We start from the raw sequence: 26,375 nt of genomic DNA on the forward strand, positions 1-26,375 counted from the left end.
GGGCTGCACTGGCTGTACCGGGCATTGGGCGTACCCCCGAGAGGCTGGAAGGGTGGGGGCCGGTTTTGCAGTAATGGGGCATGGTTTTGTTACTGGTGGCTGGTTTTGCAGCAGTGCTGCAATATCGTCCCCAAGTAACAAAAGCAGCAAGCAAGCGTTTTCAGCCTCCGGGGTCAGGCAGTGCTACACCAGAGGCTGAGCAGAGAAAATTGTCAGGTCTGCTTTGGGTTCCCAGTCCTGCCCTGCTCTGGGTGGGCCAGTTCCTGGGGGCATCTATTTATTAACAAATGGGGAGGGGGCACATGCGGCCCCCCTTCCCAAGTCCAATTTGAACCCTGAGACATAACCTCCCCACAGCTTTATTTATTAATTAGGAGAAGGGCCGTGCAGCTCCCTCCTCAGGTCTTTAAAGGAGCAGGGGTCCACCACCTCCCAGGGCTTCTAAATTATAAAAGAGGAGGGCAGTGCAGGACCCACTCATACTTTGTAATTGCCCCTGGGACCCCCATCTTCCCAGGCCACAAAAGTACTGCAAAGAAGGATGGAGGGCCACACGGCCTTCCTCTGGGGCCATATACAGCCCTATGGTCCACCACCTCCCTGGGGCCGGCCTGTGCATACTAAAGAAGGAGGGCACCCCATCTGGAGCCATTCATGGCACTCTGGAGAGCCACTTGCCATCTACCTCCTGAGGTGCCCAGTTTGCTTTCGCTAGGCAAGAGATTTGACCTGCCAAGCGAGAGCAAACACTAACTCCACTACCAGTAGGCAGGAGTTATCAAACTGCTCCTGCTTGCTGGGAATGAAGTTTATGTTTGTTATGCGGGCAGGGAAACAGATGAAAGATTGCTCCAGCATGCAGGGAGCTGCATTTTTAGCAGCTCCTTGCAAGTAGGAGCAATGCCGGCTCCCGCAGGAGGTGGGGAGCCAGGCTGGGGTATTAAGGCTCCCCGCGGTCCCCATCAAAGTGCACTGAGTTCCCTGAATGGGGCTAGGGCACCCAGGTAAATGTGTCTGGGCCCCAGGGGATTGGGTCCCTGGGAAGAATTCAGACAGGGATGGGGTGGGCTACACGGGACCCTTCCCCCATTGAACTTTAGCTGGGCCCCAGGGGATGGGGTCCCCGTGGCCGACATCAGCCTGTGGGTGCCACAAGGCAAACTAAACTGATATCCCCCAACTATCATCACAAGTTGCTTCACTTTTGGTTTTTGCACAGATCTTATACCACCCATGCTGGCCTTGTCCGACTCAACCCATCTAGGTTCTCTTTAATCCCCAAATGCAGATTTCTTGAGGCAGACTCCCCAACTTAAGGTGGGCCTTCTCCCCTATCGCAACACTTTGGACTGACGTATTTAACACCCTCTCCTGCATGATTTCGACACCTCTTGAACCGTCCCCTATGATGGCACTTTTGGATAATATGGCTGACGTACAGAACAGCACCCGCAGGTTCACTGCTATTCTTATTCTGGAGGTCTTGTAAAGCGCATGGCTACCAGAAGGCCACGAAGCGTTGGAACAGTCATCATGTGGACGTGATCAACAGAGGATTAGTTGCCAAAGAGCCAGGTTTTCAATGCCCTGTGAAAATAGAATGCATGATAGCTGGCGAAGATCAAAGGGGAAAGAATTTCACAGCCTAGGGGCCTGGTGGGAAAAAGAGCAGTCGCCCCAATGGGATCTTCTGCATTTGAGGACCTGCAGCAGATGGGATGAGAAAGATCTCAAAGACCTTCCAGGGATATAAGGAGTAGCTACTGATCTCAAAAGATCAGGGCCTTTCTTGTGTAGAGACCTATGTAAAATTTCATAAGGTTTTTAATTGGACTCGCCACTCAACTGGAAACCAATGGAGGTCCATCAAGGCAGCTTTTGCAGATTGATGTTGGGGAAGATTCATCAGGAGCTGGGCAGCAGCATTCTGGCTAATCTGGAACCTCTTTGTCACATAGTGGGGAGAGCCCAGATAATGGGCGTTGCCAAATTCAAGCCAGGAGATGATGAGAACCTGAACAATTAGTCTCCTGGCCAGAAAAGGAAGAAGGTTTAAAACCTTCTTTAGTAGTTTCAAAACAACAAATCAGTAAGCTGCAAGTGTTTTAGCTTGGTGCTCCATCGTGCGACTGTAGTCAAGCCACATTTCAAGGCTCTTTATAACCGTTTTCGGACTCGGCAACTGATCTTAACAGTCAGATTCAGGGGAGGGGAACCTTTTATTGAAGCTGTTACATAATAACATAACCTCAGTCTTGTCTTCGTCCAGCCTCAATTTGCAATTAGTCATGCATTTGGCCAGTTCCTGAAGACACGGGGCACGACTGAGTAGAGTTGTGATATGGGGAAATAGTGATCACCAACTGGGTGTCTTCCGTATAAGAAACCAATGACAACCCAAGTGAACAGACGATTTCAGCCAGGGGCTACATATAAAGATTGAAAAGCTAGAGACGGAGGGATGATCCCTGAGGTACTCCAAAACACGGGGGAAGATTTGGGAGTACCAGGATTGGTCCAGCACCTGGAAGGTTCTGACTTTCAAAAAAGAGGAAAACCATTTCAGGGCATGGCCAACGATACCCACTCTGGATATCCTACAGATGAGCATAGCATGGCCTACTGTGTCGAAGACCGCACTGAGATCTAATAGAAAAATGGCTGCTGAGCCTCCTTTGTCCAACAGGGATTTAATTCCTGCAACTACAGCCAGCAAAGCTGTTTCCAGGCTGTGCTGACGTCTAAGTCCCAGTTTATTGGTATGGAGGATTTCGTTGGACTCAAGGTAGGTGGACAGATGTTTGTTGACATGTTTTTCCAGAAGCTTTGAGGGGCCTGGTAACAGCAAGAAGGCCCTAAAGTTGTTGAAGCAGAGGTTATTGAATCAGGTTTTTGTGTGAAAGGCTTAACCACTGCATGCTTCCATTGTGGGGGAACTTGCCCTTTGGAAATGGAAAGGTACACTGCTATAACTCTACTACTGGCAAAGAGAGAGATTGCACTCCACTGGTGTAACAGGATCTGCCCTACTATTAAGGCCTGGCTACGTAGCATGACATATTGCGACATGACGAGTAAAGTATATGCAACGTTGCACCCCCCACTGCCAGACCAAAAGATATTTGGCAACCCCTCAATATCTATCTTCTCTTTTGGAATCGGATGCCCGGAGCCAAGAACCCCACTCCCCTTCCACTGCATCCTCTTCATACTCTGCCAGTCAAGACACTGTTACATAGAGTTTACCTTTTCCTTTGTCACGCTACCTATTAATTATCGTGTCCTTCATGAAGTGGTGTGTCTTGATGTTTTCTCTACACATCACATTCTCTGATGTATCGAACTGACATGATGTTATTTGATGTATTATTATGTGTCTCGTGTTCATGTTTTTTAATTGTGGAAAATGAGAAAGTTTAAAAACAAAAAGATAATGCCTACTTTCTAAAAGTGGCATTTTCAGACCTGCAATTTAAAAACTAACTTCACTAAAAGATGTATTTTTAAATTGAGTCCAGAGATGCCAAACTACAATTTTCTATTAGCTCCCAATTGGAAGATACACTTGAAAATGTTAAAAGGCAGTTCCAATACTAACCTATGGGAGAGATGGGCCTTGCGGTAGTAAAAAAACAAAATTGGCCGTATTTCACTACCAGGACATGTAAAAATCCACCAGTACATGTCCTACCTTTTAAATACACTGCACCCTGCCCATGGGGCTACCTTGGGCCTACCGTAGGGGTGCCTTACCGTGTAATAAAAGGAAGGTCTTGGCCTGGCATTGCACTTGCCAGGTCAATATTGCAGTTTAAACTGCACAGACACTACAGTGGCAGGTCTGAGACATGCTTACAGTGCTACTCGTGTGGGTGGCATAATCAGTGCTGCAGGCCCACTAGTAGCATTTGACTTACAGGGCATGGGCACCCACAGAGCACTGTACTAGTAAATCAAATTGGCCAATCATGGAGAAACCAAATACAATTACATTTTAGACCGGAAGCACTTGCACTTTAGCATTGGTCATTAGTGGCAAAGTTCCCAGAGCCCAAAAACGAAAGTTAGCACACAATCAAAAACAGAATTCAGAGGCAAAAAGACAGGGTGAGCCATGCCAAAAGGTGCCAGGTCTAAGGAGGTGAATGAAGGTATGTTGTAGTAAGTAAACCATTGGCTCGTAATTGTGAAAAATAGATACATTATTGGTTCTAATAGGTTAGAAAAAAACTTTTTGTGCCGCCAGTAAGGTTACACGAGAACAGGGCACGAGTCGGGGGACCCCGCGGGTGGACGGTGTCCCTCCATTTATTTTAAAGGGTGGCCGCCGTCCCCCTGATCAAAAGCTAGACTACCTAAGAAAACGAGTTACTTGCCCGCACGGCCGCCCCTAACTTTCTAAGATACTTACCCGTCCATCGCTGTCAATTTTGTGTAGCGCGCGAATGCGCTACCTATCAAAGTTCTGCTTTGCACACTGCAGTGTTCATGACTGGGAGGCCGGGCCAGAGCAGGGATAATTTGCTATTGGCAGGCCAGGCGCGTAACGCCCATTGTGCTCAAAGGGCTTCAGCCCCACCCCTTGTGTTGCAGCCCGGGCTGAGACAGCTCCCTGACCACACACATAGTACTCGAGTACTTCACAGGTCTTTAAAATACCATTTGCTTGTGAATGAGGCTTTGTTGTTTTTCACCTTTTCTTGGAGCCCCGGCATCTCCACTCTATATATTGCTGGAAGAGTCAGCCCCCGAAATTTTTAGCAGCCCACCCCCAAAATTTGGCTCTAGTTGCGCCTCTGTGGCAGGCCTACTGGCGATGAGGGAGCATGGACACATGCACAGAGGCCACTGGAATGTCAACAGAGAGCTCTCCCTTTCGGCAAATGTTACACCCCTAAGCAAAACACAGTGTAACAACAGCTAGTGTAACACAACACATGGCACAAAATGCAAAGTAAAGAGAAGCAAACTCAACTCGGGGTGGAGGATGTGAAGGTTGGTGACTGAAAGTGGCAAGCTACGTGTGTGTGAAAATATTTGAAGGAGTCCCGGGAGTGTTAGTCTGCGAAACATACATTTCTGAATAAAGCCATTTATGACAGGAAAAGCGGAACTGGAATGTTATGATAATATTAATTGTGTGCACTCCTAGAGCATTCAATTCGGAGCACAAGCATGCATGAAGGTGAGGTTATGAAATCATAGCACACTGAAGTGGCATGGCATTCATAAAGAGGCCAAGCTTGGTTTATGCATTCCAAGTAGTTACCCCTTAACCCAATGATCCTTTATAGTTGTCTTAAAATTATTAGTGACAATAAAAGTGAGATACAGGGGAAATACAGATGTGTCAGGAAAGAAAACCACAAACAAATTCAGCACACATCAGAGGGCACAGAAAAGGAAACTGAATTTTAAGAAATTGTCAGCGGTGGTGTCCAGCTGCAGCAGTTCTACTGCTAGGTTCTCTTTTCCCGCAGATTGTGTATTCCTCAGTTTTCCCTCACACTGTTATCCCTGTGCCACTCCAGTTGTTCAAAAGCACACTGCACTCTGAGCAACTGCTTCCAGTGGCGCCAATGTGTGTGTGCAATAACCATGTATTCAGTCCTTGTTTTGGGTACCTTGTGACATGTCTCTATCGGTATAATTTTGTTTAAATTTGGGAAGCATCTGGTGTACCTCTTTTGGCCAGCTTGACCCTGTGCTAATGTTGTCTTAGGTTCCGTTGATTTGCTTGTTTGTGTTATCTCTATCACTCTTATGAAATCTTTTCCTGTGTTTGCCCATTGTGCATAGTTGCTGTACTTCGGATTAATGTTACACACATGACAAGCTTCTCTAAACTTTCTCGCGTCTTCATCATGTGTTAGTTCCAGTATTTGTAAGTCGCCCGAAGCTTCCTTGCGCAAAACTACGAAACCCCCAACAAGATGGGCTACCGGTTTTGCCAATGCTGTTTCGTGGGTTTAGGTGGTTAGAAGAGGGAGGCACATGAGGGAGAGACCAACACAGAGGAGGGGAGGTGTTTTCCAGGTTGTGGGGGGCCACAAAAGGAAGAGAGTGACAAGGAGTGCGGGGCAGGGGTTGTTTTCAGGGCAGAGAAGCACACAGAGGGGGAGAGAGTAACACAAAGCAGATGGAGCATCTTCCTGGGGGAGAAGCACAGAACGGATAGGGAGGACAGAGACCATGGGGAAAGAGAGGTTTGAAGGGGAAAGAAGAGCATGAGAGGGAGAGAATACAGTAAAAGGGCAGGGGAGAAATGAGCAAACTGGGATTCGCAAGGGAAAGCACACAGGAGAGAGAGCAACACAGAGTGCAGGGGTGTTCAGAAGGGGAAGAAAGCACATAATGGAGAAAGCAACACAAATCTGAAGAGTAAGATGTGTGGTCAGTACTTGTGTTTCGACTTGCGAATCTTGTTCAACGCTCCCATGAAGCATAGGTACTTTATCATCGCTTTTAATATCTAGCTTTTAGAAAGTTACATTTTCGTTGCTTGAAGCATGTGTAGGCTAATCAGTATTTGATTTCCAATTTCCCACAACTATAGATTGCATTTGAATGTGTGAACATGGTATGAAACGCAACTTTTTATTTCAGGTGTTTTGCAGCAATTTCGAAATAAGGTGGAGCTTCTCATTGATGAATAGGGTGCAATGAATGATATCTATTACTTTGCACTTTGTAGCTTGGTTTTCCTGATGGAAAGTGCCACTCTAAGTGTCACACATATACACTGAAACCATGGAAATGTCACACATAAGTAGGGCTCCCTGTTTTATGCTATTTATTTTTTTAACATTTGTGTCTATTTTTATCCATATTTATCTTTTGGCCATTTTATCTGTATTAATCCATATTTATTGTGTGCTTTGCATATAAATGAAGTTGTGAAACTGTACATTTCCATCTTTATTTAACTGATAGATGATCACTCATACTTTGCTGTCTTTCGAGTTTTAGCTATTTAAGCTGGCAAATATTACATAACAATACATCCACTTTAACCTCTTGCGTGCGGCTGCGATTCTGCACCTCGAGTTCATGACGGCCCCCAGCCGTCATCAGCACACGCCCACCGTGCTGCATGACGGACGGGGGCCGTCATCAGCATGCAAGGGGTTAAATACTATCATCTATACTCAGCCGTGGTCCGTGGAGGGAGTTCCGGTGGGGCAGGCAGGCGGGGCGGGGGAGGGTCAGGGTGAGGGGTGAGAACACCGGAATATGGATGATTGCAGGTAAGTAACCAATTAAATTAATAAAACAAATTTCGTTCTGTGCCCTGCATCGCAAAATGCGATGCAGGGCACGGAAAGAAATTCGTTTTATTAGTTTAATTGGTTACTTACCTGCAATCATCCATATTCCGGTGTTTATCACCCCCCACCCTGCCCCTCCCCCGCCCCGCCTGCCTGTCCCACCGGAACTCCCTCCACGGACCGCGGCTGTCTATATCTCTACTAATATAATAAAGAGAGAACACAAACCTTTGAGGCGGGTAATCTCAGGAACCACAGCACCAAACACAACACCCAATACAGCGTTGGAAAGGGCAGTTGCAGCAGAAGGACATAGGCTATGCAGACCCCACCATATACATTTAAAAGGTAAAAGAACCGTGCCAGCAAAGTAGTCCCTTGTGGGCGTGTCTGCGTTGTGCTGTGGGCGTGTGCTGTGGGCGTGACAAACACTGGGGGTGTGTGGTACCTTCCGCCCTTCATGCCATGTCTCATATTGTGTGCTAATCCCACCCAGCTCCCTTTAAATACCCCTGCACCCCATAATCATAAACCACCCTTACTCCTTAAAATACCCCAACACCCTTAAACACTAACCCATCTTAACCCTATAAATATACCCTGTACCCCAAAACCCAAACCTATCCCTAAACCCTAAAAATACCCCTGTATCCCAAAACCCAAACCTAGCCCTGAACCCTATAACTACCCCTGTACCTCAAAACCCAAACCTACCCCTGAACCCTAAAAATACCCTGTACCCCAAAACCCAAACCTACCCCTGAACCCTAAAATACCCCTGTACCCCAAAACCTAAACCTAGCCCTGAAACCTTAAAATACCTATGTACTCCAAAACCCAAACCTACCCTGAACCCTAAAAATACTTTTGTACCCCAAAACCCAAACCTAGCCCTCAACCCTAAAAATAACCCTGTACACCAAAACCCAAACCTACCCCTGAACCCTAAAATACCCCTGTACCCCAAAACCCAAACCTAGCCCTGTACCCTAAAAATACCCCTGTACCTCAAAACCCAAAATTAGCCCTGAACCCTTAAAATACCCCTGTACCCCAAAACCCAAACCTATCCCTGAACCCTAAAAATACCCCTATACCCCAAAACCCAAACCTAGCCTTGAACCTTAAAAATACCCCTGTGCCCCAAAACCCATACCTATCCCTAAACCCTAAAACTACCCCTGTACCCCATAACCCAAAACAATATCTGAACCCTTAAAATACCCAAACACCCCAAAACATATACCTCTGTACCCCAAAACATATACCCCTATACCCATACTTAACTTATCCAAACATTTTTTAAAAAACATGCTTTTACCATTCATGCATTTACAACGAATTTCGTTGTAAATGTATGCATGGTAAAAGCATATAAAATGTTATGCCATGCGTTATAATGACATTGCGGAGTCATGGTACTTTCGTAATGAAAATATGCGGAGTGATGGTATGCGGAAAGAAAGTTGCGGAATAATGGGTGTTTACCCTCCCCCGGTAAGTACATTGGTTGCACGGCGGCCCACATCTCCAGCAACATACTCATATTTTTTCACCACCCATTTGAAAAATGCACAGGTCTCTCTCATTGAAGGTCAGCACCGACACACACTTTCTAGGCACACCTCCGGCCACAAGTTCTAGAATTGCGAACTTTAGAGCTGGGGAGCTACATTCAAATCTCGGCATCAGCGCAACATCCTGTGATTCCAGGCAAATCGCTTTGTCTCTCCGTGCCTACCACAAATGAATGTGTTCTTCTGTAATGTAAATGTGTTCATGCCATGTTGTCGAGTTTGCGCTATATAATATTGCAAGGAAAAATAAAGTAGGGAAACTCGAGTTCACACACTACTGAACGCGCACTCTTAAGTGCATCAGCAGTGCACTGTGAATCAGAGCGTTTCACAGGCCTGTCATAGATAAGAAATGCTATCAAAACGAAATCCTACAAAACAATATACTACTGGCTGGCAGCAATTGATACACGGACAACGTCGGGACGGGCTGCTAGTTATACCATACAAGTTTGTTGACAAATGCCATTATTTAAAGAAATGTCATCCTGTTTTTTAATTTCCATGCTGTCCAGCTGCTTGCCTGTAATTCATGAAAGACAGCAGGGAGAGTCACTTAAAAGTAGGACAATTTTCGGTATTTATCCACTTTAAAAAATATATGCAGACAGAAAACACATTGTTTTCTGTCTGTATTTCTCTGTAAAAAATCCATGAAAACAGGGAGCCTTACACATAATCATCCTGAAAACTTGGCATGCCATGTTTTAGTATGCCTCACTTACACCACTTATCGGCTTGACTAATTTAGTTGTACAGCAAACTTCATCCACATTTGGGCTGGTAATTCCTCCAAACAGGGACCTTAAGTCACAGGCTTAAGTACTGTGCAGCTTCAATTGTTAAATCTTGCAGTACGTGCAAATGATAGATCTGCTGCACATGGGATACCACTTCCTGTTGTGATGTCACTTCCTGTGACACCACCTAACTTGAAGAGTCCCCCCACTTATTTTGTAGGACTTACACCCTGCACGAGAAGATACAAAATATTTGATTTTAATAGCAGGTGACTCGCACATCCAGATTCTTAAATGAACAGATCAGTGGCACTGTGGCAAAGTCTGCTTATATGAAAGAGAGAAACTCCTCCTCCTCGTCTGTAATTAGTCTTCGTTTTTGCAGCCCCTGAGGTGGGAAACTGTTTATAATACAATCATATTCCAAAGGAAAACCCGGTACTTTCCTGTACCAAAAATTAACCACGAATTATTTTCTCTGTGTTGCTTTTGTGTAATAGAAACCATACATTATCGGTCATATTCGAGGTTCAGTTATTTGTACCGTCCTTACTGACTACTTCCAGGACTCACTTCACCTTTTGTAGTGTCTCCGATCTTTACACCAACATGCGCTGACTCTCTGTATTACGTCATCTGTTGATAGACTACGGAAGTTACACATGAGGGGTTAATGAAAATCTTCCGGCTACAGTCATCAACTTCTCTGTACAGTTAATTGCTTAAGTTTTAGGAGTGGGACATGCAATATGTTCTCCGATAACTTATTTTTTCATTTCATTAAAAGAAAAGTGGAATTGCAAAAGGGAGAACCGTGCTGAAATTATTATTTTAACCGTACTTAATATTTTTCAACGTATTAATATTTCAAATTTGACTTAGAACATTTCTTGGCTGCAGTCTAATAAATATAAGAAGCACGCAAGGCTTTTCCAGAGAGTTTCAACATCAGTGTTTTTGTTGGGTGTGCAAGAGGTATTTCTGTAACCACCAGACCAAGTTTTTAGAAAAAATAGTGGCTTAAATAACGATTCCTACTTTAAATTTGAAACAACCTGATTCTTTTCGTTTTAAATATACTTTAAAAATAATTCCACAGCGTTGTGCGGTTTACCCAGCAAACACAATGACCTATGGTAAACACGATCCTCCTTAAAAAGGAGCCGATTTCCAAATTTAAAAGCATGACAATATATTCCAGAAGCACATTTCACTAGCCATCAAAGCACTTGGTGCCACGCGTCTACTCTGGAAAAGATTGGTCTTTCTCAAAGGTTACTGATCCAACATATTAACAGTGTTGGGGGGGGGGGGGGCAGCGAAAGGGGGACGTAGTAAGTCCAAGTCTAACAACAATCTTCTCTTTCATCCAGGAATGAACCCAATAACAAAATAATATTTAAGGATTCTTTTTCGGCATTTCCGTTGCTCTAACCCTTTTCCACTGACTCTAGCTACATAGCCCAGCCAACTGTAAGAAGTGACCAATAAGAGAACGCTGCTGAGCGAGCAAGCAAAACCCTCTGCAAGCGCGCCCCAAGAGTAACTGACACTGCCCAATGCTTTGTCTAAGCGGGCTGCACTGGTCATATGGAACACAGAGTAAACCCATGGTAGATTGAGGACCAGTGTTTTCAAGGTTGGGTGGAAGTAGGGATCATCAACTATTCAGCCTGGCATACAGCCCTGAAGGGACAAACAATTTTCTTGCAGACATGTATATAATTTGGACTCACAAATCTTCCTGGAGGCGGGAGGTTTTGCTCACAACATTCACTCCGTACACCAGGAGGATGGTTTGAGGACATTTTCAGAGAATGCCTGCAACTGTCAGTCCACCGTTGTAATACAACATATTTTCAATCGAAAGTAAGTACACCAAGAGTTCCACAGGAGAGTTATCATGCTGGCACCTTCCGCTGTAACGAGCAAAAGATCCCCCACATCTGCTGTCATTTTCTCCCACCCGCTGGCGCCTTCAGATTCTACCAATAGATAACGGAACTATGGAGGTTTAAAATTGCTACCTGCAGTAAAGGTCGCATGTTTATGTTTCGCTCACCATCCAGGCGTGAGATATCTTCTGAACAGTGACATCAGCCATAGAGGATATGATTTGATGCTTATCTGCCTTGTCTGTTACTTTAAGGCTAACATATGATTCCATGACATCAGGGACATCATTATTCAGTTCCTAATTTTCTTTAACATCCTACTGCATTCTGGAAGTTGTAGCCGGGGTTAATTTCCATTGTAGGCATTGAACAAACACACGTAAAAACAATAATCTGCAAAAGGAAACCCCAGGACTGGAACAATGTTGCTGTAGACACAAAGTCATATGGTAACCTTAGGTAAAATTGAATTGTTTTCAAAATTGTAGTCCTGGTCAAAGAAAAATAGTGATGATTTTTTGCGGCACTACCTGACATTCTTGTAACCCCCCAAAAATGAAGCAATGGGTGTCCAATTCTCAGTAGAGGTTAGTTTCTTGGAGCGTTGTAATTATTTCAAGATAAGCACAGGTGGTGGTACGGTCCGCAATCCATATTCCAGTCAGAATTAATCTTCAATAATATGTCTAATTAGGGGGGGCTGGGGCAAATACTAGTACTACGTTTCAGGAAAAGAAGAGAGGCTGAAGTATGTTTAGGTTTCACTTAAAAAGAACTGAGCCTCTGAACTCCGCCTTTTACCAAATGAACCATGGCAGAATTGATCAAATAAATAATTTACACAGTATTCGTAACTCTGATTTGTGAATGACTATGTACAAATACATCTAAGTAATTCATGCACGTCACAAAACTATTGCATTACATACACAAGACAATGATGTGTGTGTTCTGCAACAGCTTCAGGAGCAAACTCGCACCTCGAGAAGCATTAATAAGGTATGTTTTTTAGTGATAAGAACAAAGGAAGTACCTTAAAATAACTCAAAATAGAATGGATGACATACTCAAGAGATCTAATAAAATCAAACTCAGTAGGCTGTAACCAAAATACTCACTCCATTGTGTTTCTGTAGGAGACAAACTATTAAGAACCAGTGCTTAATTTGAGTGGTGGTTGCTGGTGGGGGGCACCAGTACTTATTTTTGGGGACTGGTGCTTATTTTTCGGTATCAGATATTTACTAGGTGCGAGAGAGGGAAAAACACACAGATCAGAAACACAAAGGAAGAAAAAGATGACATAACTGTCACAAACAGAAAGCAGGAACCTGGAAGAGTCGGAAAGAGTAAGGGAGTGTCGGTGGTGGATTAAAGACTACCACTTTTGGTATTCGGCATGCCGACATTTAATTGCACAGCAGAGCTTTGGGCAACACTACTCATTGTTTCACAAATTAAGCACTGTTTTGAACCACTGGTCAAGTTCATGGTTCAACTATTTAAACAATATAGGGCTAGAAAAGAAGGTTGAACTGGAACGGCGATTAGGAAATCAATGGTATGAACTAACTCGACTTGACCACTATAGTATTCTAATCCTAGTGCCCAAATTAAAAGATATTATCTTAAAACACCAGAGGTTGTTTGTATTCATGGTTTGTGGTTTCACCTCTCAGCGCCTTCCATTAAAACCCAGAGAAGAATCAGCTCAATTTACTCACGCATATCCTTATCCAATAGTGGACATAAAGCAACAGGAATCAAAGATGAACCCATCATATGTTTAATGAGATCCAACAATAATAAGGCCTCATGCAATGATCCTCTAGAAACCAACCAGGCCACTGCATCCTGACAGTGCACTACTGCTGAAAAGCTGCAGGTGGCACTGCAAGTGACCCAGCCACTCATGCCATTCAAAGACAAATTGAAAACCCATCTGTTTACCAGCTCTTGAGTTATATGCTGCTCGCTTCTCCTGGCTTTTTCTTTTCAATTGCCCTACTTTGTTCAAGCACCATTAAGACTCTGCTCCAGTTAATTTGGCACTGTAGAAAATAGCTTTAACATATCATAACCTCAAGTTTTAAATATACTGTCTTCAGATCTTCAGAACAGGGTCGAATAGTTTGACTTTAGAGTGATCACTCTACTCAGCAGAATGTTCTGCTTGGAAATTGCGTTCGTCAGTATCATTTGAGTGGGGGATGGCTATTAACTTTTTGCATGTAGTTCCCTTTTAAAACCTAGAAGCTTAAAGCTGAAACACGCCATTATTTAATTGTCTCAGATTGTGCTACACTAGTGAGTCAATTTACATTTTTAACGTGAACAAGCAAAAAAACACTGATTACTGCAATCATGTACACCATCAAAAATAAACCATATTTTCTGAATATAGGATGTGATTTTGTGGGTATACTAAGTATTCTTTCCTCGTTAGCAGACACTCACGTGATATACAGGGTATTTTGCCTTCCAAATTCAGTAGGTTAACAGCACAGGTTTACTGCTGTGGTAGAATTTATGTTTCATCCTACAGAAGAATAATTCATAATATAGAACCGCATTACAATTTGTGGTGCCTACCTGTACTGCTGGGCTTAGAGGGTTTTCCCTTTGGTGAGGGCAGGAGAAGTAGTTCCAGGGATGGGGGCGGTGTCATCTTTTCTTGTTTCTTGTTCTCGGACACCTGTAAGGCATCCTCTGGAACTAGTGACTTGCTTTTCTCTGCAAGAAGACTCCCAGCTGCCCTTGCAGCGACCTCCTTGAGGAGGGCAGCTGAAGACGTCATGGAGGCCAAGGAGAGGAAAGGGCCAGGAGGGGAAGCATGTTCCTGCCCTGGTACCATATTCCTCTCACTGACCTTCTTTGACAAAGCCGCCAGGGTCGAGCTGGCGGACTGTGAACTGAAGGGTGAAGGAAAGGTTTCAAACCGCAGGCAGTCATCTGTCCTCGAAAGGGATTTGTCCTGAAGGACAGCATTGGCAGCAGCTTTCAGCTTCATGATAGCTGAGTCCGGGGACAAGCTGCAAGTGCTGCTGGAGGTCTGTAACCACTCGCTTGAATTCCATATAAACCTGTGGCCGGCACTGCCGGAGAATTGGTCGCTGTGTTCCTGCTTCTCGGTCAGCTTACGGGCAAGGACACTCAACTGTTGGGCATGATGTGAAGATGCTGGAGAGAAGGAGAGATTTGGAGTAGGGGTCACAGGGGAGTCTGTCCTTCCATTTGAGGTGGTGTCTGTCTCAAGCTTCAGCGTGCCGGCCTCCAGCAGCCGCCTGAGGTTGCTGCTGCTCAGGGACCTGTTCGTACCAGGAGACTCTGCTGCATCCAAAGGGGATGCAACTGGGGAAAGGCAATCTTGACCCCGTGAGGCATCCCGAAGCACCTCGTTCTCACCGGAGCCCAGCTCAGTGCTCCCACTGGGAGTCGCACTTCCCAGTGAGGTGTCCGGTGAAGTGGAGGTCTCCCGAGTTCTGTCCTCAAGTGATAGCTTAATGTTTTCTTGAACCTCTCCATAGGAAACGTCCGATAGGGTTTCAGAAGCATTTCCAAACCATGTGTCGTCTTCACTTTGCCCGCCTTCCTCTTCCTCCGGTCTATGGCCATCTATAAGAAAGGAGAGAGACATGAAGATTTACTACAACGTACAGGAAAGACAGGTCACACATCTTAAACTTAAACCTGCTGCACATGTATGTCCCTATCATAATATTCTGTTGGCGAGATTCTTCAGAGCTTCAGCACAGACATCAGTAATATTATTCCAACAAACCAACCAAATATTAGTTTTTCGCATCTTTCGGTAACCCATTGATACGATATTGAAAATGTAAGAAGTCAAGTATTTTACTAGAGTCTTGCGGTTTGCAATGCATGTGCTGCCTACTGTCAAGATGTAATGAAGGCAATGCCTCAAGTCTCACTGCAGTGTTCAGTGGATATACTGATCTGGCTGTAATCTGAAGAGGAAAAGCAGGGGCGGCAGGAGGCGCACTCCTACACCAGCGCTTTCCAATTCAAAGCCAACTTCTCCACAAAACTCAGCTCTCTTTTTAAATCCCCACCAAATACTTTCTCCTTGAATATAAAAGATTTTTTAAATCTTGGTTGTTAGATAATAAAAAACAAAGTGGTTGAAGGAATGCCGGAGTTAATCGCAGCAACCGGAGTACCTTGTGCCGCATTCAAGTCCATCGTTTTTTGCTCACTCATCAACATTAAGCAGAGAACAGCTATGCAGAAATCAGCCATGGTCCTTCCCCAGTGGGAACAGTCTAGCTCAAACTATAAGGCCAGGTCCCCTCTAAATGGGAAGACAAGCAACTTCAGACTGGTATCAGTCTAGCCCAGGGCTACTCAAAGTACGGCCTGGGGGCCACTTGCGGACCTCTTAACAATTATATGCGGCAAGTGAATTTCATTAACATGCATTAACATGCAGAAGCATTTTACCATACCACTGCATTGAGATGTATTTGTTTTTAGGTGAACATTTACAAACATGAATTTAGAAACATTCATGCTTCCCCAGCCCACCCTGACAACAATGCCGATAGTAAAGTAAAAGGCAAGTCAGTTGTTATGTGCAACCTCTGGGTGGCCCAAATTTCTAATATACATGGACAACATTATAATCAAAACACGGGAGTAGGTTTTGTAAAGCGCCCATTCTGAACTCATGTATTTCGAGATCCTCTTATATGCCATAATGAAGAAAAAGGAGGCAAAGTGAAAGAAAATGCCTTGGATCACGCAGTTTGGTCAAGGGGAAAGCCAGGATTGATCACAGGTTTTTAGGTTTCACATCGTGCAATTCAGCCACTAGATGTACATGCTTCGTTCCCCTATGACAACCTTAAACAATCCCAGACCCCAGCTGGCCCTCGGTCACACCACACACCATACTTTGAGGACCCTGGGTAAATGTTTAGGAGTACCCATGGTCTAGCCTTTGCAAGCTGGTGAAAAGGTTATTATTTATTTTTTATTGCAAGCATATGCCTCAAATAGAAAAAGAAGACAACACTATGCCGCCATCTGAACGTGGCTGCCATATGCTTGCAAAAACAGATGTAGATTTGAAAATAACTTACTTTCTGCAATTTTAATATAACAGAACAAGAGATTCCTAGCAGGTAGGTATACTAAGAAACAGCCTTACAAACTCTTTTCATTGATAATGTTAATGCACATCAAAGAAAAATATGAATGGTATTGGTGAGCCGAAAGGCTTCTATTGAATTTGAATTACTGTTACCTAAAGACAGTTCAAACACACAAGGACGACTAAACAAATGAGAGAATGGAAAGCAAAAAATCATTTGCAAAGTAAAGCATCAGCTCACTGGCCCAAGACACCAAAGTGCACTTCTATTTAGGTAGACGAGCACATGTGATCAGGAAAATGGCCTCACTCAAGGTGAAAGAGAGACAATGTGGGCAGGTCCATTGCCCCATGTGGTGTACAGAAGCAAAATGATAGTTAAACAGACAAATGGATGAATATGGCTGGCCTAAAGCCCCTCTAAATATGTATATTGATATATACATGTTATTTATGAATGTATTTATTTACAAGAGGGTCTTAAAAAACATTAAATGGAATGTGCCCAGAGAAATGCCCAGAGAAATTATCTGTGGTTCAGGTTCATTTAAGTAACTTTTATAATGTGTAAATGAGTCTCCCTAAGGGGGAGTGGCATGCCCATGCAAGGATCCCACTCTCATTCTGCCTTAGGGACTAATGCACACCTCACTGACTTTGCTCAAAAGGGTTGGGCGATAGGGGCTTGCATGTGTTACCGAAGAGGGTGGGTGTGGTTTATCATTTTGCATCGGGCAGTTTCTAAATGAGAATAAGCATTTACAATGCAATGGTCTCGGCATTGTTAAAGTTAGAGCTATCAGCATTGCTCATGACATTTTTTTTATTTATGTTTTTGTTTTTAACACATAAATAAATGGCACTGTCATTTACAATGCCAATAGCTTAACCCCTTCGCTGCGGCGGCTACTCCGCCGCAGCGCTAAGGGGGCGGGGGGCCGCAAGGCATGCCCATGCTGGTGATGGAACCGCTCCGTCACCAGCCGCGGTCGCGCTGTGCTCATGACGGAGCAGGTCCGTCACGGCCTGACCGCTTAATGGAACGCTCAGCGCAGGCGTGGAACCCGCGCCGCGCAGGTGTGCCGAGCGGGCCATGACGGAACCGCTCCGTCATCAGCACAGCGCGACCGCGGCTGGTGACGGAGCGGTTCCGTCACCAGCAGGGGAGGGGTTAATCGCTCGCAAATGCAAGACCTATTGCATTTGCACCCACACAGAGCCACCCACACACACACACACACACACAGAGCCACCCACAAACACACATACAGAGCCACCCACACACACACACACAGAGCCACACACACACACAGAGCCACACACACACAGAGCCACACACACACAGAGCCACACGCACACACAGAGCCACAAACACACACAGAGCCACCCACACACACACAGAGCCACCCACACACACACACAGAGCCACACACACAGAGCCACACACACACACACAGCCACACACACACACAGAGCCACACACACACACAGAGCCACACACACACACACAGAGCCACACACACACAGAGCCTCACACACACACAGAGCCACACACACACACACAGAGCCACACACACACAGGGAACAGAGGCCAGAAAAAACGCTCACAACGAGGGAAGAGGGGACAGGGGAGCAAGCACAGCCAGGGGGCAGGAGAGCAAGCACAGCCAGGGGGCAGGAGAACAAGCACAGCCAGGGGGCAGGAGAGCAAGCACAGAGAGAAGCCTGTAACCCTTTTTTATAGCAGTGTACAAAGCGCCCACGGGCCAGAGCCCTGTGAGAGTTGCAGAGTTTGGATGAACTGAGCTCCCCACCCCCCGGTCAGCAGCAGACCCCGCATCACACGCGGCTGCATCGGTGGGGGTGGAGTTCTTGCAGAGCTCGGATCCAGCAGAGTTCGGGGGACAGCATCCCTCGGGGTGAGCAGAGCTCAGGTGGAGGCTCAGGCAGCAGGTGACAGCGGAGCTCGAACCGGGGGCTCGAAAGAGGGAACAGCGGTCAGTGGATGTGGGGGGCAGAAATCGAAGATCAGGGCGGAAGGTGTCCGAGGAGAGGGCAGATCACGGGCGGGGGGTGCACACAGGTGGAGGGGGCGCCAGCGCTCCGACCCGGACGTTGGAAAGGAGGGGGAACTCAGACGGCTGAGGAAGGGAAGTGCCCGGGCAGGGGGGAGGGGTTGGGGGGCACTTGGGCCGGACAGCAAACACAACGAGGGGGCAGACGCACAATGAGGGGGCCGGAAAGGAAACACAACGATGGGGCAGACGCACAACGAGGGGGCCGGAAAGCAAACACAACGAGGGGGCAGACGCACAACGATGGGGCCGGAAAGCAAACACAACGAGGGGGCAGACGCCCAACGATGGGGCCAGAAAGCAAACACAACGAGGGGGCAGACGCACAAGCCAGAAAAAAAATCAGAACGAGGCAAGAAAAGCGAGCACTCACCGGAGGACTCTGCAGCGTCTCTACTTCTTCCGCCGGCGGTCCAGCAGAAATGGCTACTGAAAAGCCCAGACATTTTCGGAATCGGGGGCGTGGTTTTCGTTCTCTCCTCTTCCCATTGGCTGAAATGTAAAATTCCAGCAAATGGGAAGAGGAGAGAAAGAAAACAGAAAGAATCGCAAAAACACGCCCCCGAATCCGGTCTTCAACGGAGTGACGCCCCTCTCCTCCAATGGCTGGCCTCCGTTTAGGAAGCCAGCCAATGGAGAAGAGGGGCGGGTTCAAGCCCCCATACTGAAAGACAAAACTTCTCGCCAGCGAGACTGCGCAAGCGCAGCCTAGGCAGGCCAAGAACTAAAAAGTTAAGACTAATTTGCACATGGTTGGTTCCTAAGTGCAATGGCACACACAAACTAAGTAAGCACTGGAAAAGCCAAAAGGTCTTGTGTACAATGCTGGCTTTTTTGGCTTGGTCAATCTTGAGCTGTTTTGTTATCACTTATGTACAATTTTATTGTTGGGCAACTGCCAGGCCATGACCAATATAAAACAATGGCTAAAAGCAAAATACATGTATTCATGTCATGCAGAAAACAAAAAATTACTGCAAATGTAAACAAGATTTTACACCTAAAAATGAGTATTGCATGAGATGTGCTTCATGTTTTTCATGGTACAATGATTACTCTTCGTCCAACCAGGACCACTCTTAGAAGTCACTGGATATATTTTGTCGTTTAATATTGTAAAATACAGTGCCAAATTTGTAAAAGAATAAGTCCCGGTGCATAAAGTTTTTCTTAGAAGCCCACAGCAGTTGCTATAGAAGATTAGGGCGCTGAATACCAAGGCTGCATAGTCTTGATTCCACCTTATGCATCTTTAATCCCCCACCAGACTCTCCCTTCCTCTTTATCTCACTCTTGCAGGTTCTTTTCCATCACTGCTTTCTACTTTTGTCACTATTTTTCTATCTTTTGTCTTGCTCTGGATCAAAGTCTTTTGGGAAAAAATAAGGCTGGTCCTCAAACAAAAATGAGTGCTGGTGGTCCTCGCCTGCAAACATAGACTCAAACTAAGCACCTTTAATGTTGTTAGTGACTCTCAAAACAGAAATTAAGGTCCTTTTTAGGTCTCACCAAGTGAGCATGCAATCTCGCTTGTAAGACTCTTGTGGTCAATAATGGGCTTGGAAACCGCCCATCGCTTACCATTCTTTGGCATTATTGTCATTCTTCTTTGTTGCCATCTCATTGAGCAGCTCTTGCAATGCATCGCTTCCTTTTCTTTACGTGGTGCACGGACCACGTACAGATTAATTAGGTTTGGTTAGTGTCCCTCTGCTGGCCATTTGGTGCTCGAGCTGTGATTCAGGTACTATTTCTGCACTATGACGCAGTCCATGCTGCCCGCGTCATAGTTCTTTTTTTAACTTCTCCCCCATCTCCTCCCTCTTTCCTCTCCCTTACCACTCGCCGTGCCATCTGTTTCTTCTCCTCCCTTCCCTCCTGCCCTCATTTCTTCTCCTCCCTCCCAAAAGAAGTGGGAAAAAAGCGCTATGAAGTGGCCAGCCACTGGCTGCTGAATATCGCATTTTTCAATCAACCCGTTATCCACCCCACCTGCCCACCACCTCCTACCCCTACCCGATTGTCATGGCTAATAGCTCGCTTATAGATGAGACCTATTGGCTTTGTCAATGCTTGTTTAGTACTGTATTACTTTGTGACCTTGTAAACCTAAATGAGATGGAGGCTACAATGAACAGCTCTGGAAAATACGCTGCAAGCAGAACATCAAAAACTGATGGACAAGGGACAAAAAGAGCTTCCAATATATTTTTCAAATAAGAACCGGCAGACAATAATGAAAGAGGCTTTATCCCTTGCCACATGTTAGAATGATATTATAAGGAACAGAGAAGTTCCATAACCATAAATAAGAATGAGGCTGAAGGCCAAGTTCCTTTATAAGGATATGGAAATCTGAGGCTTATCATGTATGGCACATATACTATATAATACATGGCCACACCATCACCTTTCCCACAAACCACTTAAAACCTTGGTGCATAGCTCTTTCATATGAACAGGTGAGCATGTTTGCAAACATGAAAAATACAAATAAAACCTCTAGTGTAAAATGGAACAGATCAAAAAAACTGTTAAATATTTGTTGCAAACAGATATTAGAAACAGTTCAATGAAAGTCAGTTTTTTTTAAAAGCAACTAGCTCGTAATGTGTAGTAACATGCAGAAAGATTATAGCTTTTTTCTAACTATTTATAGCAAAAAAAAATGATTCTCTCTGCTTGTCTTTGTAAGCTAAGAAATAGAGCAGAAGAAAGAAAGGTACTGTTCTGTTTTGATTGCTTTAAGCAGCTGCTTCAATTATGCGTCACAAGTCTCTGATTATAAAGAAATTAGATCCAAGCATTTACACAGGGATAGCAGAATCATCTGTATTATAAGGAGTTTCAAGAGGTAAGGATGAAATTTAGCTACTCCAAGATCCTCCATAGCTGGCACTAGCTAGGGTTGCAGCTATACCAAGCAGGGCTAACTGACAAATAAAAAGGTTGGCGAGGAAAAGAAGAGGGCTGTGACTTTGTTGATAAACCTTTGGGAGCATGAAAAAAAGACTAATTTGTAGTATGAATAATGAGACAACTGGTAATAAATTGAACAGAAGCGAATGAACCTGCATGATATGTTAGCAACACCCAGAATGAGTAGCCATAGGAATGCCACTGAAGATGATGGATAGTAAGATTACAGCCACAGAAAAAAGAATGTGTTCTAAAAAAACTGGTAAGGAAAGAGAGCACCACCTACAGCGAGTGCTATGAGTGGCTAAAGGAGATTGCAACAATGGACCCGTATGAGAGAAAACAATACCACTTACCCACCCAAAAGAGCAGATGACTTGCAATACTTACCTGAACACTTTAAAGAACACTTCGATTGGCAAAAATAAAAGCTCAAACAAACCAAGAGATAGTAGAGAGACTGGAAAAACAGGAAGGAGAAGAGAATCCATTTTACACGTCTTGCACTAGAAAATAATGCTTATATTGATGGTAATTGCTTTGGAAATTATAAATGAAAATTTCAAAAACACTATAAAGTCGAAATGTGACCTGTACCTTTAGAAGTAAATAGTTTGGAAGATGGGACATAATTGTCCAACATGTGGACACAAGTTTTACATATGTCTCTACCTTGCAACCTCAAACTGAAAAATTCAACTTCTGCAGACGATGGCTAGAACTATTTAGCTGGTGTGGGTTCTGAGTTTATTTTTAGCAATCAGCAAGGTGTAACTGTGATACCCCCTGCAGCAAATCATAAAGGTATTTCCTTCCCTGCTTACATGATGATGCAGGCCTTCGATGTATAATTAGATGCTAATTTTCACATACTCGGCTTAAAAATATCAAGGTTACTTATCACAGCAAGAAACATATTCATTCATAGTAACAATTTGCCTAGTAGAGACCAGGACCAAGATCAGCGTCAGATTGCTGATGATTGACCCTGGCAAAAAACTGTGCCTAGAGTAATGGGGATAATGATTTTGGGAGACAGATTGTATAGGTGTTTTACAGATTCAAGTACTCTGAGAACTATAGAGTTAAGAGAAAGAAATTATAATTGTAAACGCAGATGTGGTGTTGGCATTATTCGATGAGTGAAGCCTCACAGCCAGATCATTCATCACAGTCTGGAGGTAGGGTCCACAGAAAAGTGTAGAGGGTGTAGAATGGGGTGGGGGGAAATGTGCTGTCGTACATTAAAGGGTCAAACAAGATGTCAGAGGAAGATGAAGAAGAAAAAGATCATGAGAAAGAGTGACACTTGGGCCATTAGAGGCAACAGGATGAAGAAGTGGCGGATCATGCTAAGTGCAAATAATTGTAGGAGGGTATTCAAGCTAACAGGATCAAGGTGTCTGCCCGAGTCAGTGCAGTTGCTACAAGGCTTTCTGGAGCTAGACATCACTAATAGGAATCTATTATCATTCGAAGGTGGTAATCCCATTTGTTGATGGGATAGGCCCTGACTACAAGAATGCTGCAGGTTGACAATTCATTGTAAATAGCAATGACAATCATATGAGAAAGTATAAGAAGAGGAGGCTGATAAGAAGGGAGCATGTTAGCAATAGAAAGCATACTGACTGACCATCTTGTGGGGAGAAAAAAAGCCACAGTGAATATATGGAAAGAATGCATGCAATAAGCCATCATCAGTGAGGCAGAGATTATATTTAACGAGGATGGGTGAGCGGCAAGGCTGATGCTTTCAGATACACCTAAGTGGTGTAGGAAGAGAAGTAAAACACCCTAAGTGATTGCTGGGAGAGAGGCAAGCCATTAGCTAGGAGGTTGAAGGTGCAGCTAGTCCAGGAGAGTTGGATACTAGCTGTTAAAGTCCATTAGTATTGCAGCATTCTAGGGGAAATGCAACAGAAAGAGGGAATGAGGGAAGGGAGTTACAAGAAAGGAGGTCGACAGCAATTAGGCAAGTCTATGTCAGAATCTACCTTCATCAGATCTGAATGCACAGGCCTGTAGTCCAAGGTAGAATGTAAAACACCCAGGACAGTTAGTCAACTTCACTGTCTAACCAAACACCTAGTAAGATGTAATCTATGGAGAACAGGTCAATCGAAGCTGAAGTATAGAAAGACTAGACCTGGTGAGGGAGTTGGAGTAGAAGGAATTTACATGTCAATAAGGGTAAAATAAATCTAAAATCCAAGAGGCTTGTGAGAGCTTAGAGGAGAAACTGGTTGATATCACAGAAAGGCTACTTACCATTGAGGTTTCCCTAGGGGCTTTGCAAGAGGAAGTGAAGTGCAACCAAAAAGACAATCAAGCATTAAGAGCAGGTGAAAAAGAACTTAGGGACAATCTGGAAGTTTTAGAACTAGGGAATAGAGGGCGGAAATGTAAAGGGTTTTGTAATCAATCTACTTAAAGAATGTATTCCGAAAGTAGCGGAACTCGACCTAGAAACAGACATCCAGAGGGTTAATCAGGACCCTTTGAGGAGAATCCCAGAAAAAGGGAAACCGAGGAAGATATTGATAAACTTTCGCACTTACTCAATCAAAGAACTAATCCTCACGGCTGCTCTAAGTGCCAAGCAGTTTAAAAAGAATGACTGGTCCTTTACTATAACGTCAGGTATTTCTAAAACTACGCAGACTCGCCAGTGGGAGCTAGGGAGATACATTCAGGATTTGAAGGCTTTACGTACAACGGCAAAGTTGAAGTTTCCGGCATTACTGCAAAAATGAGAGATAATACACATCAGTTGATGAAGAATCTTGGCCTGGTGGAGGTTAAAAGCAAGTCAGGGAAGAAGGTATACTTTCCAGAATAAAAAGTACTCCCATTCCTCTAGAATTGTCTTCTTCCTCACGGATCTACAATTAAATAAGAACGTTAGCAGCATAGCTCACCAACCGATGCATTTATCAGACCAACCAGCAGTGAAATTAGAAATGTCTTCAGTAAACCTGCCCTCACAGAATAGATGTTTAGATAGAACCCTCCTAGGAGATCCAGAAATCATGAAGGCCTTAAAAGCTGACAAGGATTTCTTTTTTTAACAGAATGAACCATCAGCCTCCCTGCATATTGCATGGGATGCATATAAAGCTTATATCCATGGAAAATTATCCAGCCTTTCAGCATATAAAAGAAGGGAAACGATTAATGAATTAAGGGAATATGAAAAGACTATTAAGTTAATACAGGAGAAGATAACAAATAGTTTGCAAGCGCATAAATCTACAGAAGAGGCACTGCTTATTAAACTGAGAGAGGCCAAAGAGGCCCTATAAGACTACCTCTAAGGAAAGATCCAAAAGAGAAGGGAGGCTAGCAAATTGCCACATTATGAGTATGGTGAAGGGTGCGGAAAGATACTAGCCTGGAAGGTGAGGCAGGACTATGTAAGGAATGAAATTCGATGTACGGAAGATTGGGGAAACATTTTTGTTCTTTTGTCAAGACTTATATACTGATGATACTGCAGCTACACAATCAGAAATTAGGGAGTGGCTACAACAGGATAAACTCCCCTGCCAGCAGACACTCCTCAATCAAGGGATCACTAACCTGGAAATAGATAAAATCATTAAAAACTTGAAAAATGAGGAGACAATCGTTCAAATACCTAGGCGTGTCGGTTACATTTCTGCCAGAGCTCGAATGGGCTTTAAATGTCGCACCTTTGGTCGTCAGGATGAATACGGACCTCAATAAATGGCAGACCCCCCCCTTAACCCCCTGGTCAGGAGTGTGCTCTTTAAAATGATGATCCTTCCCCGTTTTCTCTACATACTGCAAAAACATTACCATCCACCTCCCGGGTAGTTGGTTCCGTTAACTAGACGGGTGTTCTCATCCGGTTTGCCTGGGGAGGGGGGAGGCCGCGTCTATCCCCTTTGATGGGGGCATGGGAGTGGCTAATCTCCACCTCTAATATTTGGCCACGAGACTCATCGAGATCCACGATTGGTTTGCGGGCGGCTGGTCCGACCCAGCATACCGCGTTGAACTCAGCACAAAGGACTTCACGCAGATCCAGGCGTTTCTATATGGCAGCTCGGTGCCACAGGCTCTGCCACCTGTCACCAGGACGGTGCTTATGGCCTGGCGCACGGCCCTACGTCACGTGCGGTGGGACTAGACACTCACTCGACAGACGCCACTTTGGCATGGGGCCTGGTTGCAAGAGGTCTCGTCCCTGCGGGGGTTCCGCCGCTGGGACCTCATTGGGATTTCGTTCCTTAGAGAAGTATGGGTGGGAGACCAAATTTGATCCTTCGCTGAATTGCAGCAGCACTACGCCCTTCCCCACTCCCAATTCTATAAATATCTACAGCTCAGACACGCCATCCATACACACATCGCATATCCTGTCTCCTTTCCAGAGTTCAGCCTGCTGGAGGCCCAGGTGATGATGAGGAACCTGTGGAGGGGGGGGGGGGGCGGGGACTATCCTGCATATACCGGTCACTGATGAATAATGGTCCCGCTTCCCTGGACCGTCTCAGGGCTCGATGGGAGGGATGGCTAGGCCCCCTAGAGGAGGTGGCCTGGCAAGATGCCCTTATGGCACCCAAAACCCTGACCACATCCTCCAAATTGCGCCTGGTCCAACTTTACTACCTTCATGCTGCATACCTCACTCCGACACGTCTATTCCGGGCCCAGATGAGAGCCTCCCCAGCATGCACGCGGTGTGCCTCCGCCCCAGCCGATTTCTATCACATGGTATGGTGTTGTCCGGCATTGGCACCGTTCTGGAGAGGGGTGGAA

General features: G+C 44.9%; 1 protein-coding gene across 2 annotated transcripts in view; it reads right to left on the reverse strand.

Annotated features, from left to right (window-relative positions):
• ZNF827 (zinc finger protein 827) overlaps nucleotides 1-26,375 on the reverse strand; it is a 578,049-nt gene that overhangs the window by 347,001 nt on the left and 204,673 nt on the right. For both annotated transcript variants that reach the window (XM_086962262.1, XM_086962263.1), the window contains exon 2: nucleotides 14,073-15,095. In XM_086962262.1, the coding sequence (XP_086818388.1) occupies nucleotides 14,073-15,095 (1,023 nt within the window). The remainder of the gene's footprint in view (nucleotides 1-14,072; nucleotides 15,096-26,375) is intronic.

The sequence above is a fragment of the Lissotriton vulgaris genome, chromosome 3_1 (genome assembly GCF_964263255.1).
Source record: "Lissotriton vulgaris chromosome 3_1, aLisVul1.2, whole genome shotgun sequence".
NCBI classification, from domain to species: domain Eukaryota; kingdom Metazoa; phylum Chordata; class Amphibia; order Caudata; family Salamandridae; genus Lissotriton; species Lissotriton vulgaris.